Source organism: Eublepharis macularius, chromosome 2 (assembly GCF_028583425.1).
Source record: "Eublepharis macularius isolate TG4126 chromosome 2, MPM_Emac_v1.0, whole genome shotgun sequence".
NCBI lineage: Eukaryota > Metazoa > Chordata > Lepidosauria > Squamata > Eublepharidae > Eublepharis > Eublepharis macularius.
Genome location: NC_072791.1, coordinates 78,049,654 through 78,068,124, shown reverse-complemented (window position 1 = coordinate 78,068,124; position 18,471 = coordinate 78,049,654). Strand labels below are relative to the sequence as shown.

General features: G+C 41.0%; 1 protein-coding gene across 1 annotated transcript in view; it reads right to left on the bottom strand.

Moving 5' to 3' along the window:
* Window positions 1-3,118: 3,118 nt before the first annotated feature.
* The window catches only part of SPI1 (Spi-1 proto-oncogene), a 51,439-nt gene continuing 36,086 nt past the window's right edge, over window positions 3,119-18,471 (bottom strand). Inside the window, exons 3-5 of the mRNA XM_054971951.1 lie at window positions 9,903-10,114; window positions 6,266-6,422; window positions 3,119-3,938 (exon numbers count right to left, since the gene is read on the bottom strand). Coding sequence (XP_054827926.1) covers window positions 3,622-3,938; window positions 6,266-6,422; window positions 9,903-10,114 — 686 coding nt within the window. The 3' untranslated portion in view covers window positions 3,119-3,621. The remainder of the gene's footprint in view (window positions 3,939-6,265; window positions 6,423-9,902; window positions 10,115-18,471) is intronic.

Sequence of the window (18,471 nt, the reverse complement as noted above, 5' to 3'; positions counted from 1 at the left end):
AGCCCACTCCCTATTTTCTTCCCAACCAATATAGGAAAGAAGATTAAAAATAAATTTTAAAAATTAAAAAAGCCCCCAAAACTGTAGGATACCAGAACAAGCAATGAGATATAGTAAGAGTTGGAAAAAGACAAGAAAAATACTAGGTACCAAAGAAGAAATAGATAAAAAATAAAAATGAAATACAGGGAAGCAGTAAAGTGGAAGTCTACAGCTATCTTAAAAATTGCAAATTGTTTTCTAAGTACCAGCCCAAATCATTAACAACTATAAAGTGAAATGAGGCACTTAGCTTCCAGCCTGTTTCTATATTTTGTCGAAGGCTTTCACAGCCAAAGAATGATTGTTGTTTTGGATTTTCCGGGCTGTATAGCTGTGATCTTGGCATTGTAGTTCCTGACGTTTCGCCAGCAGCTGTGGCTGGCATCTTCAGAGGTGTAGCACCAAAAGACAGTCTTGGTGCTACACCTCTGAAGACGCCAGCCACAGCTGCTGGCAAAATGTCAGGGACTACAATGCCAAGACCACAGCTACACAGCCCGGAAAATCCAAAACAACCATTGTTCCTATATTGTACATGTTTTGTTTCTCCAACACAACATGGCATTTATTTCTTTGGGAATTATGTTCTATAGCTGACTGATATGCAGACTATAGTCCATTACTGTAGCCCTAGGCCTTTCTCAGTAATTCCACGGCATGTCTGTTGTATATACATTTATATGTTCCAATAGATAATACAGCAAATCGTACAAGGAATTGTCACCTGTATAATATGAAAACAGGAAAGTCCATGCTGGAACAGACCAAAGATCAATCTAGTCTGATATTCTGTTTCTAGAAATGGCCATCTATATGATTCTGGAAATTCAAACAGGTTATGTTTGTTTGTTCTCATATTGTTTGTCCCCATACTCTGGTAGCCAGTGGGTTACTGCCTTTGAATTATGGAGGTTGTCATCAATAAGACCACTAATAACTTCTTCCCCATTAACTAATCTGATTTTCAAAAGCCATATAAGCTTGTGGCCATCCATATTTTGTGGTAGCAAATTTCATAGAATTATGAACGGAGTGAAGAAATTAATCCTTTTGTCTGCTGTGAACCTACCACAAACCAATAGTGAAGGTGCTCAAATGCTATCTGCACAATCGATATATCTACGACTACCCAGTAAGGTTTCCATGCTCCAAATGGAGCAAGATAGCAATTTCAAAAAGTATTTAATTTCTCTAATAAGAATGAAAAGTCCAAAAAAGGGTGCAAAAGATGGATAATGGTTGGCAACTAAGACTTAATACTGATTCTGGAAATATCTATGGGCACTCCCCATAGCATCATCATTTAGCCTGAAAGCTTATTGCATATTTCAAAAGTGGCACAGTCAACTATGACAGGCTAGGTTTGTGACACTGGAAGTTCATTTTTAGACTGTAAAATAGAAGCTCTTTAAACTCTGAGCTTTGTGGGCATTCTTCCTCATTAAACTGAAAGAGGAAGCCTTCAGATGTATGAGAGTTCCATCTGTGTACTGGGTTCTTGGTATGTGCATGCAAAGAACCACTAGATTATGGTGAAGGAATAGCTGACAGCATGGAAAATGCAACTAGTTAAAACATGATGGCAGATGCACAGCCTAAAAATGCAGGTGGACAAAAGAGAGGCAATGCTTAAGTTATTTTCTTTCCTTCACAGCTGTGATTCAGAAATGGTAAACAGGTGGAAACTCTCAACCAGTCACTACTAGATGAAGATTTTAGGGCAGCCTCGTGTAAAGCCTTTTACAACAGACCAGATAAGGGTTATAAAAACATGGATCAGCCTGACCAGATCAATTGAATCTAACACATGATAAACCAGATATAATTTCTAGAAGGTGCTTCTAGCTTAGGGTTGCCAGCTCCGGGTTGGGAAATTCCTCGAGATTTTGGGGGTGGAACCTGGAGAGGCTGAGATTTGGGGAGGGGAGAGGCCTCAGCAGGGTATAATGCTACAGAGTCCACCCTCCAAAGCAGCCATTTTCTCCAGGGGAACTGATCTCTGTCAGCTGGAGATCAGTTGTAATTCTGGGACATCTTCAGCTGCCCCCTGGAGGCTGGCAACTTTGTTCTGGCTATACCACCAACCTTTTTGAGCAACAGAATTGGGTCCATAAGCACTCCCAAACTCATCACCTGATCTACAAAAGACAGTTTAACTCCATGAAAGAGTAGCCTTACCAATCAGCATCATCTATCTTGTCTGGATTAAGCTCCAACCTGTTCTATCAGAGTAACTGGCCCACAGCCTCAAGACTCTTGTTCAGAAGCAAAAACCAAGAGAGCAAGGGCTGGCAAATGGTACTCTCTGTAAGGGATGCAGTTATGAAGCCAAGCTGCATCAAAAGCCGGGTGTGGAAAAGCCCACAATCTCAATCAGCAGCCTGACACGCACGTTAAAGAATGTAGTAACAACACTGACCCTTTCCAGCACTCTTCAGGTCAGGACCCAATCTCATAACTCAGTGTCTCTGATGGAAACACTCTTTGTCCATTAGACCTGTGGCCAGAAATTGTATGGTCAGGGGACAGGAGCACATGGGGGGGGGGCACTAGGATTGCCAGGTCCCCATCATCCAAAACCCTAATACTCATTTAGCAGGGCCTGATGATATAATGGATGGGGATCCAGCAGTGCTGTGGAATGGAGCCTGGTGATGGCACATTGAATAATTGTATTAACTAAAGTATTTCTACACACCCTAAGTGTGAAACCGTGATACTGCACAGTATCAATGTGGAGTCACAATCATGTATTTTTGAAAAGATGTGATAAAGGCTGCCAAGCCCCTCCTGGGGATCCCCCACCATGGTTCCCATTTCCTGCTGCTGGAAAAATAAACAAAATAATTGCTATTGGCCAACTGCATAATGTCAGATTTGCAATCTCCCCACCTCCCCTGGAGCAGAATTTGATGGGCTGGTTTCTGTGAGAGGGTAGGTCAGGAAGTTCCCTTCTGTGAACACTCCAAGCCATTGTTCTAGATATTTGAATATTCACACTTGGACAATTAATAAACCAGTTTTGGCATAGGTATGTACTCAACTACTGTGAAATGTATGTTCATGAACCAGTCCTTCATTAATGCAAAGAATTTGTCTTCATTACTCTAGATTTTATTAAATATATACATGTTATTAATATTAAACAAGTATATTTTCCAAGATCTGCAAACTTCTCTCTAGCCATGGAGAGGTTTAGCAGAGCCAGGATTAATGCTAGTTTAAAAGCTGTGAGCTAAGGTAGTATTCCAAAGGTAAAACAGTACTGCCTGTGAAGGACAACAAACTGTATCAGTTGCCTATTTTAATTACAGCACAATAAAATGTTTTCTGAAAATAATATATCTATACATTTAAAAAACTCCTACTATGTCCAGCTTGATTGATGGAAGCAAAGAATTCTGTAGGAATCTAAAAGCTGAAGAAGGAAATTCGTACCAGAAATATTGGACATTAAAAAGCCTCAACAAGACAGGGATGTGGGCATGGAAAGCATACTAAAAGTTGTGCTCAGCCATTCTGCTAAGTCCAACCAATGTGTCTTTATGGCTTGGCTTTTCAGGATTCCAGGGTCTAAGCTCAAAGAGGATAGTGCTTCCTCTCGATGCCTCCCCTTCCCATCACCTCTCCACTAAATTGGTACGTCAACTTCTTCTTGACTTTTTTGACCTCCCCAGTCTTGCCGTAGTTTCTCAATGCCCGTGCCATCTTTTGGTAGGTCATTTTCTTGCGGTTGCCCTTCTGGATGCCCCAGCGATGAGCCAATGCTTCTTTGTGTTTGGAAGAGAACTGGAAAGTGCCTTTTTCTTTGTCCACCCACCAGATGCTATCTTTCATATCTCCACTCCGAAGCAGGTCTAGAAGAAACTGGTACAGTCGAATTTTCTTCTTACTCCCTGTGGAAGGAAGCGCAGAAAGAATGCTGAAGCCTCACTAAGGAAATCCTGTCCTTCAGTGGGACAGGATTCATACTCCCCAGGTATTGATTGGGGAGAGGAAATCATATATATATATATGATTTTTTATATATATATGATTTTATATATATATAAAATGTATTTGTTTGTTAGATTTATATTCTGCCCTCTCCCATTTTGATGGATATCTTTATATGACATAGTAACACTGGATGCTGTAATTATAACCAAATTGGGATGGATAGATGGGAGTTTTTAAAAGCATTGACACTTTTCTGTTAAAAGAATAATGTTAATGACTCCTCCTCCTCCTCTTAGAGCTATCCATGTACATGGTGCTTTATACAGTGACAAAAAAAAGAGGACCACAAAACTCAAATACATATATTGAAACAAGGAAAAGCTTCACCTGAAATTCAAATTACATACAGAATATCCAAATGCAATTGTATAATTGCTTGAATAAAGTTCAACTATTACATACAGGTTTTTGATATATTCTCTGTGGGAAGCTGGTCTAATAGCCTTTTTCATTTTAAAAATTTAGTTGTAAGTACTGTATTGATAGATAAGCATCCAATATAAATGCAGAGTCTAATATGCAACAAATTACCTGTGCCCTTATAGACATCACAAAATGGCTGACTGTAAATATTTCTGGTTCTGAAGTGAGAGCACTTTTCAGAAAACTAATGAAAAATGTCCTCTGTCACTGAGAAAGAACCAGATGTAGAGAATATTCATTATTGCACCAATATTTGCTGAGGTCCACTGTGATTCCTATGAGGATATGGAGATGTTCCCATATTTATATCAGTATAGCCCTTATGATTAAGGCGGGGGTCTTCAACCAGTGAGTCGAGAACCAAACGTGACTCAGTACCGAACCAAATATGTTTCCTTAAAAAAGACAATGAAATGAAACTTAAAGAAAATGAAACCTTTAAGTTAAATACTGGAGGGGTAGGTGGGATGCTGGAATAACAAATATGTGAAGGGAATGATAGGCAAAGATTTTTATGGGACTAAAGAGTTTCTTAGAAATATTTGACAGAAAGAGAAATGATGAAGGTGAACAGTGTCCAGCAATCCAAGTATGAAACATGGAGAGATTTATACCACTGCACTGAAACACATAGGGTGCCATTCTACATATTTATTATTTACTGAGAGACCTCCTGTGGGCCACTGCCTAATAATGGACTCTCAACTTCCAGGTGCAGAAACATTATGGATTATTTATTAATCAACCTGTCAGTTATCAGTAATGTTATGTAAATTGGCTTTCTTGTACTGGCTCTTTGTTGATCTCTTGTTCTGAATTTTTATATAGTTTGGCACTTTAATTAGGAAAGGTAGCTGAACTGCAGGGCTATGGGATTCAGCTGAAGCAGATTATTGTACTAATCTCCTATTGAAGAATTACCACAATCATATTGTAATATTTGGAAATTATCAAAGCTATTATACATTCCATACAGCATGTTCAGCATGTGCTTTGAATTGCAGGGGCACGTTTACCAAGTATCTCAAGCAAAAAAGATAGGTCTTTGCTATGAGGAGTTTACAGTCTATAGTTCCATAGGTTGGGGGGGGCATAGATTATGGTAGCAATGAATAATGCAAAGGAATTTGTTCATATACTTTAACTGAAACTGGGGATGAGAGCTAAGGGGCCAAAGTCTTCTTTAGAAAAGATGAGTTTGAAGGGAGGAAAGGAGGAAAAAAAGATGTAGGAATCCAGTGAGAGCGGAACTACAAGTGACAAAAGGCACAGGTTGGACACTTGTCAGCTTCCCTCAAGTTTTGATGGGAAATGTAGGCAGCTTGGCGGAAAGTTGAACAAGTGACAGTTGAAAAGTCCATTGGACAGCAGTCAGAGAGCCAAGCTGCAAGACTAGGATGCCTACATTTCCCATCAAAACTTGAGGGAAGCTGACAAGTGTCCAACCTGTGCCTTTTGTCACTTGTAGTTCTGCTCTGAGAAAGTATAAGAAGTAAAGAGCAGTAAGAAAGTGATTTAAGGGAAGAGGAGGCTTTTAGAGTAGTATGGTTGCATGTGGGAAGTTTGATCACAGGAAGAAATAGAACAGGAAATAAGGGCAGAGCCAGTGTGAGGTAATGGATGGACTAGGACCACCCCTCAACCTTGAAGCTCACAGGATGACCTTTAGCTAGTCACTGTCCCTTATCATAACCTATTTCACAGGGCTGTCGTGAGGATAACTTACAGAAAGGGTGAAATAAAAATATGCTCTAGGCAAGGTATTACTGAGTAGACTCCCTCTGCTGTTTTATTTACGGACCTGCTTCTCCACCCATAATCCCAGGGCCAGGCTCGCCAGCATCAGTTTCTCCATCTGATACTTCCAAGGGGGGGCTCCGTCTCTCTAGATCTTCTTCATCAGAACTGCGCTGGTGAGGAGAGGGAAACTGCACACACATGCGAGGCACATAGGTAACCTGTTGGAGACAGAAAGTGTGTTGGAGATGAAGAGGAAGAATAATAGTGAAGTGAAGCAGGTGGATGTATAGTTCAACACAGCAAAGGAACTTATGGCATTATTGATCAATGGAATTACGTTTGTATGCTAGCTTTCACTCGCACGCTCAGGATATCAACAACATCAAAACTTCAGGAAGAAATTTCTTTAAATCCATGCAAAATAAGAATAATGGTAAGAAACTTATGCTAACATCATAATAAATAATAATAAATTAGTGGGATGGCTCTTCTCTGGTACTGAGAATGTATGTTGAGGGCTACAGCAAAGATGGTGAATGGAGGATAGTCTGTGGCCCTTCCTTCTACTGTGGAAGTTGATATTTCCTATGCTAGAAACCAGGATGCCAGATTGAGGGCATTCCTGGGCAGATGCATGGAAGACATCTCAGTAGCAGTTTAATACCTGTTTCAATGATGGGACGGGATCACAGTCTTCATGTACAAAAAGTCCACCATAATGCCTTCTTGTTCCCTTTGGCTAAAGGGGGACTTTCTTCTGGCTGAAGACATTTCCCCTCTCTACAGCTGTACAATTGGCATGAAAACCTACCCTCATCAATTGTGCTGAAGGATAAATTTTTCAGCTACATTGCTGAAAAATCCATATAAGAAGATCAGTTTCCCATCACAATTAGAAACTGCTCTAATTTTTAATAGAGCCTGCTAGGTACTGTGGTAGCAGACCTGGGTTCTGAAAGATAAGAAGTGGCACTTTGTCCTTGGTTCATGCCACCTAGTGGGATGGGCCTTGGGCGTCCGATGTTTTTCTGTTGCTGTGCAAGTTATTCTGAAATGCCTCAATAAGGACTGTGCAACTGGGTTGCTTCAAGGCTAGAGAGACAGGCGGTTAGTGACTAGGCAGATTGACAGGAGATGAGTATGGTAGGAAGAACTAGGATTGGGTAAGAGTGTGTGTACATTTCCTGCCAAATCCTCAAGTGTAAAACTACTGACCTCAACCATGGAGTCATACTGAACATTTTACAGTTGAACATAACAGCTGCCTGACTGAGGAAATGGAAGAAATGGTCAGTGGAAAATGGAGACACAGCAGATCTTCCATCAAAAATTTATGAACTGAGGGGGGTGGGGGTCCTCCTCATGTGAATTGTGAAGAATGTCAAGAAAAGCTAAAAGAGATTAATTAAGTTTACCAGAATTTCTCATAGGTGTTCTGTATTTCCCACGATGAACACCACATTTTGCCTGAACTACTTCTTAAGGCAGCCTGAAGCATTTTGAGAGAAATTAAAGTAACTTTATTGATACAAATTTTAAAAATCAGCAGTTTTGCACATTCTCAGTAATGCCTATTATGAGGTAAAGTAGGAGTGGTCTCAGAGTAGAAAATTGCAGGAATATGCAAAACACATTTTAAAAATGCTGATATGGTTCCCAGGAGTGGTGTGGGTGTCTGTCAATAGAAAGAGAAAATGAGAATTTGTAGAAAAAAAATCTTGCTCAGACTTATTTGTATCATCCTGTCTCCTCTCTCCATTGTCACTGGATGAGTTTCTCTTCTTTTCTCTCTCTGTCTTGCTGGTCAGAATCTATATGTTTTCCATTTTTGCTTTTTTTTGTAACAGTGATTGCACCAGTGCATGAAATTCAGGGTACGCAATAGAACGATGTTCTGAAGGTATTACAAAATAAGTCACAATGTTACTACCAAGGCATCTGTTGGGACAGATGATTAATGAAACAATGCAGAGGGATAACATTTCGAAGCTGTATTGTATTTTATACGTTCTGTTTTTTCCTCAGCTGTAGTGGGCCTCACCACCACCTTCACATCAGTTGTGAAGAATGCCAAGAGAAGCTAAGAGAGCTTAAGTTTACCAGAGTTGCTCATGGGTATTCTGTATATTCCAAAGTGAATACCACATCATTCTTTTTTTTCTTTTTGGCTGGTCCTATATAAGATTAATATGCTACCCCAGCATTGTAGGAGACAATTTCCTTCTGTTTATGGCCAAATGCAGATAGTGCTGCAATCAGCACTGGACTTTGGGGCAGAAGTCCAGAGCCCCAGCTCACAGGTTCAGCAGCCCCACCCATGCAAGTTCTAGTGAGCAAGCCCTGTGGAGCCCTGTGGGACTTATTTTCTCGAAAAGATACATAACTCTAGTGACAACATATGTGTTTATCTATGGCGATGGCGGGATCAGATGATGGAAGTTTGTTATTAATGGTTACTGTTGCTTCTTTCCCCTCTCATTGTTCCTTCCCTCTGACAAAGTTTGGATTGAGAGCTCATTGGGCAGAGAAAGGGCTTTTTATTTATACAGCACTCTGTATTAATGGCAATGAATAAATAAGAACAGTTGTTCAGCTGTGTAACAATTTATCACACCGATCAATCCATAGTAGTATCCCAGGCTGCTTCTGGGCAGGGCATGAAAAAAACCCCACCTCCTCTTCCACGGTGGCTACCAGTGGAATGTCCAGACAGATGCTTTACCTTCAGCTACCCCACAGTTCCCCCTTTTAAAAAGGGGGGAAAGATTTTTTTTTTAAAAATCAGATTAATGGGGAAAACCCTGGGAATGCCATGCTCAAAATCAGCACAATGTCATGTTCTCCTTAAATCCAGGGGCTTTCTGCATTCCATGCAGGAGAAATCCCCATATGGAAGCAGCCCCAGACTATTCTAGCACTGCCCTGATTGTTTCCTTACCTGTAAATAATAAATACTGTCTGTAAATACTGTTTGGGTGTAACAATGGCCACATTATGCTTTCTATGCTACATTCAGAGGACCAATTTTGACCCCCTTCTCACTCCTTACTGCAGCCCCTCCAGCTTGAGTAGCTACTAATCCATGAAGATACTATGACTCCAAAAGCTAAATTTCCAGGGGTCAGAAGGGATCACAGGGATGAGGAAATTGTGGCAAAACTCCATGTTCCTTGTGGTGACAGTGACAGTGTCAGCTAGGGTTGCCAGCTCCAAGTTGGGAAATTCCTGGAGATTTAGGGGTGGGGTGATCCTGGAGAAGGCAGGGTTTGGGAAGGGAAAGAACTTCAGCATGGCATAATGCCATAGAGCCCACCCTCCAAAGCAGCCATTTTCTCCAGGAGAACTGATTCTCCAGGGGAACTGGAGATCAGTTTTAATTCCGGGAGATCTCCAGCTACTACCTGGAGGCTTGCATGGCAACCCTAGGGTCAGATCAGAACAGCTTCCTTCAGTAGGAAGCTGAAGTACCCAGGCCTGAGATGAGCAGTGGGTTCATTGGCAAACAGACCATACCTACTGAATATCCAGTAAGTTCTAAGGTTGGAGGCATGGTTGAGGGAGCAAACATTTCTATTGTTCATCCAAATATTTCCTTCATTATCACTGCCTGGTACCTTTTTTCATTGTGTATGTCATACTAAACCTGTTGTAATAAAACTACTAGGCAGAATTATTATAAAGCTGGGAGGTGGCCATACCGGGTGATTGAGACCAATGTGTGTGGCAGGAATCCCAGAGTCTAGGACGTGCATCTGTTCAATTTCCATATGCCGATAGAGCTGTTGCAACTGAGGCGCCTGTACACTTTGGAGCTCTGCAAAGTGGTTGTCCCCAAAGTTCTCAAACTCAGGGTGCAGGTGGTGTGGGTGATATTCCCAGTAGTGCTCTGATGGACATAAAAGCAGTTCACCTGTTAATACAGAAGTAGGAAAAATCAATCCTTTCTTTTTGCATAATTCCAAGAAGTTAGTTGTATTGAGTTGGTTCAGATTTATTCCCTGGAGAGCTCCCTTCCATCTGGAAATTACATTCATTTCAGTATGGAGTCAAATGTCTAGGGTAGACTTAGGGTTCTGAAAATCTTAATTTTCATTATGGAAAAAACCCTGCAAGCTTTTAGGCCTGATAATTTGTGGCCAGAAGATGTAGAAAACAGCTGAACAGAACCATTTTATTATTTATTTAAAACATATTTATCCCACCTTTCCACCCAAATAGTGCCCTCAAGACAGTAAATAACTTTAAAACAACTGTAAAAACAAACACACGCCCAACAGGAAGGAGGGTAAGGGGATGCCAAATAAAACAAAAAAGCCTTCACCTACTGGTGGAAGATAATGATAGAGGAGAACAGTCAAATCTTCCTTGTGAGGGAATTTCACAGTTTTGGTGCCATAACTGAGAAAGTCGTTTCTCAAGTTGTTGTCACCCATCTATGCTCAGATGATGGGGCCCTCAAAGAGGACTGTAATTGTCAAGTAGGTTCATATTGGAATAGATGGTCTTAAAGTATGCTGGTCTCAGGCCATATAGGGCTTTAAAGTAGGCTTGCCAATCTCTGAAGATTTGGGGATAGAACCTAGGGAGGGTGGGATTAGGGGAGGGGAGGGACCTCAGAATAGTATAATGCCATCGAGACCACCCTCCACAGCAATCATTGATATCTGTTGTCTGGAGATCAGTTGCAATTCCAGGCGATCGACACATCTCTCCTGGAGGTTGGTAACTAGATTTGGAGGGTAGACTTTGGCCTTGTACTCTGCTGAGGTCCCCCCTTCCCCAGACTCTGCTCTCTCTAGGCTGCACCCCCAACACATCCAGGAATTTCCCAACCTGGAGCTGGCATCCTTACTTTAAAGATTACCACCAGTACCTTGAAATGGGCCTGAAAGGAACCTGGAAGCCATATACATGAAACAAGACTGCAGTGATATGGTTCTCTATGGCTGTCTTCAGTCAACGTTCTTGTGACTGTAGTTTCTGGACACTCTTCAAGGGTAGCCTACATAATCATTGCAGTAATCTAATATTGATGTTGCCAAAGCACCATGGCAGCAAGATCTTTTTTACCCAGGAAAGGCAGCAGCTGACTCACCAGCCAAAGCTGGTGAAAGATTCTTCTGCCACTGCTACCACTTCTTTATACAACAGGATGCCTGGGTCCAGCAGAACCCCCACACCATAAAACTGCTTATTTAGTGGGGGGTGCCAACCCCATCCCCAACTGGAGACTCATGAATACCCAGGGAAGTCCTTCTGCCCACCAGTAGCACCTCTGTCTTGTCAGGATTAAGCTTCCATTTGTTAGCCACCCGAAAACCCTGCATACACCAATTCAGTGTTTCCACAGCCTTCCTAGGGTCCATTGGAAATGTGGAATAGAGTTTAGTATCATCTGCCTACTGGTAACAACCCAGCTCAGATCTCCAGATGACCTCATCCAGTGGCTTCATAAAGATGTTAAAAAGCATGGGCAACAAGATGGAAACTTGTGGGACAAACAGGCAGAGGCCAAAGGGCCAAGCAGCAGCCCCCACCAGCACTACCTTCTGGTAGGACCAAAATCACCTCCCTTCCATGGCTATGCTAAAAGTTATTTCCCTGTAGCACAGCTGCATATCAGCTAATTTGCCATGGGAGAGGTATGTATCTTTCAAAACACCTTTAAACACATCCATACAATGATATCTTTTAAATATGATAGCAGCTAGGCCAGCTATATGAATACCGGGCTGACTAAAGTTCTGTGATGTCACACCATCATAGTCCAGCTAGCCAGCTTTGAGGATTAAGGTTATGAATGCTAGACTTCATGAACATTTTATTTGTACAGCACTCAGAAGCCAGTCCTTTAGATAATAAATACATCAACACACAATGCTTGACATTCTTGATGAGAATACCAACAGAAGCAATGAGTACATAATCATGTGTGCCATATCCTTAACCATGGAATTACCCACAATGTGTAATAACTTCCTCTGATTAGATGAATAGTTAATTTCATAATATGTAATTTTAATTGTATAGTGTAAGGTAAAAGAACGGTGTGATTTTATATGAGTCAGATACCAACTAGCCAGTTCAGTATTGTGCATTGAACCTCTTGATGTTTAATTATTCTGGAAGTTGCCAGACTGCCAGACTTTCATTAGAACAACCAAAGCCGAGACTCTAGTCCCCGTGACTTTCATTAGAAGGCAGTGACTGTTTTGTCTACTGTTTGAGATTTCCTTCATCTGAGATATAGAAATGTTCACAAATAGAACAAATACATTATACATTCTCTTATAATATTACAGGAGCGCCATGTTCAAATTAAAATAATGTTCTGTATGGGGGAAATGTATATAGTCTCAAAATTAATCTGTTAAAAAGGGTAAAATAATAGAGAGCTGACTGTCTTTCTAGGTGAAACAGCTCTATGTTAAAGCAGGCTGTTTGGCCATCACTGTGTGTCAAACTAATGGCCAAACTCAACCCACAGCCTCAACATGCTAATATGATTGCATTGATTGATTGATACTGTACAAACTGTAACTCAGTAGTAAACTGTGGCTTATTATGCAGAATGATCCAGGCCCAGGCTCTGGCAGCTTTAGGTAAAGGATTTCAGGCAGCAGATGCTCAAAAGGCCTTTTTCTGCCTCAGAACCTGGAGGGCTGCTGCAGGTTACAGTGGACATTGCTGAGCTTGATGGGTATATGGCCTGATTCAGTGTAAGGCAACTTCATATGATCCCATAATTTAGAACTGAAAACTTCCATGGTTATGAAATATATAGAAATCTAATTAAATAAATAAACAGTAATATTGTAAATATGTATTATTACATATATGTTTAAAAGGATATATGAATAAATGAAAGTGCCTTTTACTAACTACTGCTCCATTTTGCACAGTACTGCCTACTGCTACTGGCAACGACTCTCTAGCATCTGCAGCAAAACCTTCTGCAGCCCTGCTACTTGAGATACTATACCTGGAAGTGCTAGAGAATGAACCATGCATATGCATATGCTCTGCCAGTGAAGCTGAACTATGTATTTACAGTGCAACTGTATACAGAGTTTGATTTCATTGGGCTCTGCATACGACCACACTATTGTACGATCACACTGTTATATGATCTGCATACGATCACATTATTATTTTCCTATATAGCTCCTGTAGCTTTCAAGTGTTGTCTAGCGGGTTGCTGTTGTTCCTTTTCTTCAAATTCCAGTTTTAACATGTGGCTGATTCTTATAATAGAGAGCACTCAGGTTGGGTCCAGGCAGCAGCTCATCCTGCATCCTGAATGTGGAAGTTCTCCTCAGTTCCCTCATGCATAATACCCAATTTGGATTGTGACTGTGTCATGCCTAGAGAAAGTGCTTAAACTCCTCCACCTTCCCAAGCAGTAATGTGTTGTTTGGCTCATTGGGGAAACCCGTGTGTAGGCACCAGGATACAGTAGTGCCCTGCATGGACATTTCAGGTTAGGAAAATGGGGAGTGGTAGGCTGAAGCCCTTTTCCCATGCATGCTTCTGTCACAATTCAAAATGGACACCACATGCAGGGACATTGAGAAGAACCTTCAACTTACGTGTGACTGTTACACAAGATGCGGGGGACCCTGCACCCAAACTGCTCTCTGTAATGTGTGAATCAGAAAAAGGCTTCTTGTGTAAAGGAAATATCAGTGAGAATTGGGTAGCTTTTAAATAACTGGAGTCATTCTGAGAAATGTAATGTGAAGTGAAAGAGGATGTGAGAGAATACTTTGTTGTAGAGATGTGGAGAATATTTGTCTATTGTGTAGTGAAAGGTTAAAGAAAGGGCAAGGTTCACTTCCTTCTCCCTGTTCACAGGGAGGATATTCAACTGTCAGGATGCAGAACTACTACTGCTACCTCCTTCTAAAGTATAGGATCTCATCCCACCTATAAGAGAATGTTGTTTTTCCTACCTTTGATTCCGTATTTCTGAAATTTAGAAAGATCAGATTTTCTGCTCATATCTCATCAGTACCATAATTACATTTTAATACCTGAGGGACTGCCTCTCCCAATATGTACCCCGGAGAGCGCTTAGATCAGCAGGAAAACATCTACAGGTGGTCCCTGGCCCTAAGGAGGCTCGACTGGCCTCAACCAGGGCCAGGGCATTTTCAGTCCTGGCCCCAACCTGGTGGAACTCGGTCGGAAGATACTCAGGTCTGCCAAGACCTTGTGTCCTTCCAGCGGGCCTGTAAGACAGGCATTTGGTTGAGGCCAGTACTCAGATACACCAATTGGCCTCCTGCCTGTCTCCTGTTAGTGGGGGGGTTTATTGAGTCATCTGTCCCATGTAGGAACGGTGGCTAATCTTGCACCAACTCACGTCCCCACCCCTCTCTTCCCTTGTGGTTGGCAGGGAAGGGTGAAGTGAACCTGGGACATAGTGCAGAGTCAGAACATAGTGCGGAGTTTGTTTTTATGCTATTAAATCTGGCTTTTATCATTATTTAATGTACCGTTTTATCAATGTGTTTTTATCTGTAGGTTGTAATCCTCCCTAAGCCCATCCACGGGGAGGGCGGACTATAAATTTAACAACAACAACAACAACAGAACCACCTGAAAACAAAATATGAATTTTTGAAGTTTTGTCATATGCGACTGTCAGATTTTTGTAAGCAAATGCTTTCCACTTAGTGTCCTAAGCTGTTGGTATACTTTGGCTGTAGTTTTAACCTCATTCCATACAAATCTTAGTTCATGTTGACACTAATGAATAAATTTGGAGCAAGAAGAGAAAGAACCAGGAAAAAACTGAGATAAGCACAAAGAAGAGGGAACCCCTCCCCCCTCCGTCTGTTCAGGATATCTAGCTTTTCTGCTTATACCTAGGATTACCAGATTCAAGGTAGGGCCTGGTATTCTCCCAGAATTACAACCAATCTCCAGACTACAGCGATCGGTCCCTCTGGAGGAAACAGCTACTTCATAGACATGATATACCATAGAGTTTAAGAGAAATGGAAGTTCCAGAGGGGCTACAGAGAGTGGATAGACTTCTCCTATGATATACCACAGAGACTAGGAGAAACTGACTGATTGTCACCTGCAAGGACACGAAAGGCCAAAGGATGGTTGGGGATTGAAAGAGGGATGGGAGTGGGACTACTGTTGTCTGATGCTTCCTTTGGATCTTCAGAGTAGTCCTTAACCCTGAGAAAAACCTGAAGAAGATTTTGAGAGACATTTTAAGGTCAATGAAACATAGTTGAATAGCAGCCAGTTATTCCGGTACAAACATTTAGGATCAAAGGGTAAGCATGAAATACAGAACACATGCATACAGAAGTTTACAACTACTGTAAAATGAAAGAAAAAGGCAGGAGGAATGATACAAGATAGGAAATGTAAATTTTAAATTTGGGTTTTGGTGGAAGGAAATGACCTCATAGGAAAAGAGTTGAAAAAGCTGAATTTTGACCTGGATGTGATATCATAGGATGCAATATCACAGGACATATCATATCCTTACTGAGCTCCCTCCCCTCCTCAAATTAACCCTCCCCATCACTGCCTCCAAATTTCCAGGAATTTCTTGTGCCTGAGTTAGTACCACAGCATCAAAATCACTTTGTAGAAGTGTTCTTTTGTTGCGCAAATTTCTTGTTTTGCCATTTAGAACAAGTAATCACCTTGTACATACTATCTGGTCCAGCAATGTCTCACAAACACAAGTATGGCTGCCAACCTCCAGGTGGGACCTGGAGAGCTCCTGGGATCACAGCTGATCTACAGGCTACAAAGATTGGTTCCCCCGGAGGAAATGGCAGATTTGGAGGGCAGATTCAATGTCATTTTACACAGCTAAGGTTCCCCCCAAAGCCCACCCTCCCCAGGCTCCACTGTCAAATCTCCAGGAATTTTGCAAGTTGGAGTTGGCAACCCTAAGACTAAATATATAGGGAAGCTGTTCTGAGTAGAGGAATTCTATGCATGCATCCAGTGCTAGATTAGTCTATATAAACTCACTTTAATCCAGAGAGCTATGGGAGACCCAATTAAGACATCACCTTTTTGCAGATATGCATGGGTCCCATGCTCTGGTCTTTTCTTTGAAAAGGGACGTTTACCGTTGATTGTGGCTACAAATATGCCACATTTATCCTCTTGTGGATGAGAAAATGAAGCCCCTGAACATATGGACTTCCACAAATTTCCCATAAACTGTGTCTCTTGTGTGAACTGGTGACACACAGGCTTGATTAACTGACAGACTTGAAAGATCCAGAACTCCTAGATGAGCTCTGGTGCAGTCTATCAGCTGCACCAACATGTTACATACATATGCTTGGCTTTTGCCTGGATCAGGCAGAAAACACTTAGCAATTTGGCCTGCCCTCCCATCCTTGCACCAGGGCTGGCGGGAGAAACTTTGGGGGTCGAACTGGAAATGACATTGCAAGATGAGTTAACATCCCAGAAGTGATGTCAGTGCAATATCATAGAGAAAATTCCAGAGCGTCGCCTGATGTGCTGATGATGACACACCACATGATGTCATTTCCACCCCTTGCCCTGCCTCCGAAGCTCCTGGGCGGTGCAAGCCAATGGCTTGGCACTGGCAACTCTAATATGCTGATCATGATGAAGGAAGCAAGCTTACACGTGTAGATTTTTAGCAAGTGTGACTGAAGAAGCCTGGATACTAAGTGGCACCAACCCTTCAAAGTTATGAATGTCATAAATGGTTAGCCCTGAAGGAATGATTGTGATTATCTGTCTTGGGCTACCATAATGTTTAACAACAGTTTTTGAGTAACAAGCTCATAGGATCTGACAGAATTATAACATTTTATTTCTATACACTCTAACCGTTACTTTGTTCCTCCATTAATCTGAAGTCTTAGGCTGCAGGACTATGAATAACTTTTTGATCTCTTTGAGAAATCAGTGTCACACATGTAATTGTGCAGTTTGGTCTGGGGAAAATGTCTTAGCTGCCATTGCACAATGCTTTAGTTTTATTCCTGATATTTTTAGCAGTCTATCCACAAGCATCAGAATTGGTCTGGGTACAGTTCTTCCACATGCCTATCTTCCCTCTGCATTTTTACAGTTGTGGAGTCGGTTTATTCCTCACATGCCTTAAATCATCAGGATTTCAGGTGAGGGTGCTGTTGTCATTGGTGGCATCATCAGTGATATCACAGCACCTGTGTTACGATTTTTTTACACATGCTTATAAATTTTTTAATATAATTTTTATTGGATGGGTTAACATACAATTAAGATTATAAGTTACATTTTCCTTCATTTCCCATGATTATATGCTTCCCACCCCCTCCCCCTTTCTGCATTGACTTCCAACAGCACTCCAACCCCCTGTTTTCTAATCTTATTTCTAAATCCTAGTTGTCACTTTTTTATTACTGGTAAAGATCTAAACTATATATTATCTTATTTAATAACTTTCAAAAGACCGTAATTGTCCTTTAACATCCCATTTTTTCTCTAAATATTTTCTCCATTTCCCCCAGTCCTCAAAGTATCCCTTTGGATCTTGATCCCTCAGTTTTCTTGTTAATTTGTCCATTTCCGCCATGTACAGCAATTTTTGTGTCCATTCTTCAATTTCTGGTATTTCTTCTCTCTTCCAATATTGTGCATATAACGTTCTTGCCGCTGTTATCGTATAATACAATAGTACTCTATCTTTTCTATTAACGTCCTCTAAATGCAAGGATAATAATAACATTTCTGGATTCTTAACAACATTACATTGGAGTATTGAAGACATTTCAGCACATATTTTAGTCCAAAAGCCTCTAGCCTTGCCACAAGTCCACCACATATGAAATAGAGAACCTTCATGCTCCTTACATTTCCAACACTTGTTAGATAGCTGTTTGTTCGCAATGGCTAACTTCTTCGGTGTTAAATACCATCTATATATCATTTTATAGCTATTTTCTTTAATACTGGTACAAGTTGAAATTTTTAATGTATTTTTCCACAATTGCTCCCAAGCTTCCATCATAATTTCATTATTACAATTTATCGCCCACTTTACCATTTGAACTTTCACTGTCTCATCTTCTGTATACCATTTTAATAACAATTTATACATTTTAGAAATTGCTTCGTTATTTTCCCCCAGCAAAAGTTCTTCTAGCTCTGAATTTTTAGTTCTAAAACATGTCCTCCTTTGATTTGACTCAAATAAGTCTTTGATCTGTCGGTATTGTAGCCAGCCATATTTGAATGGTAGTTCCTCATTTAACCTAA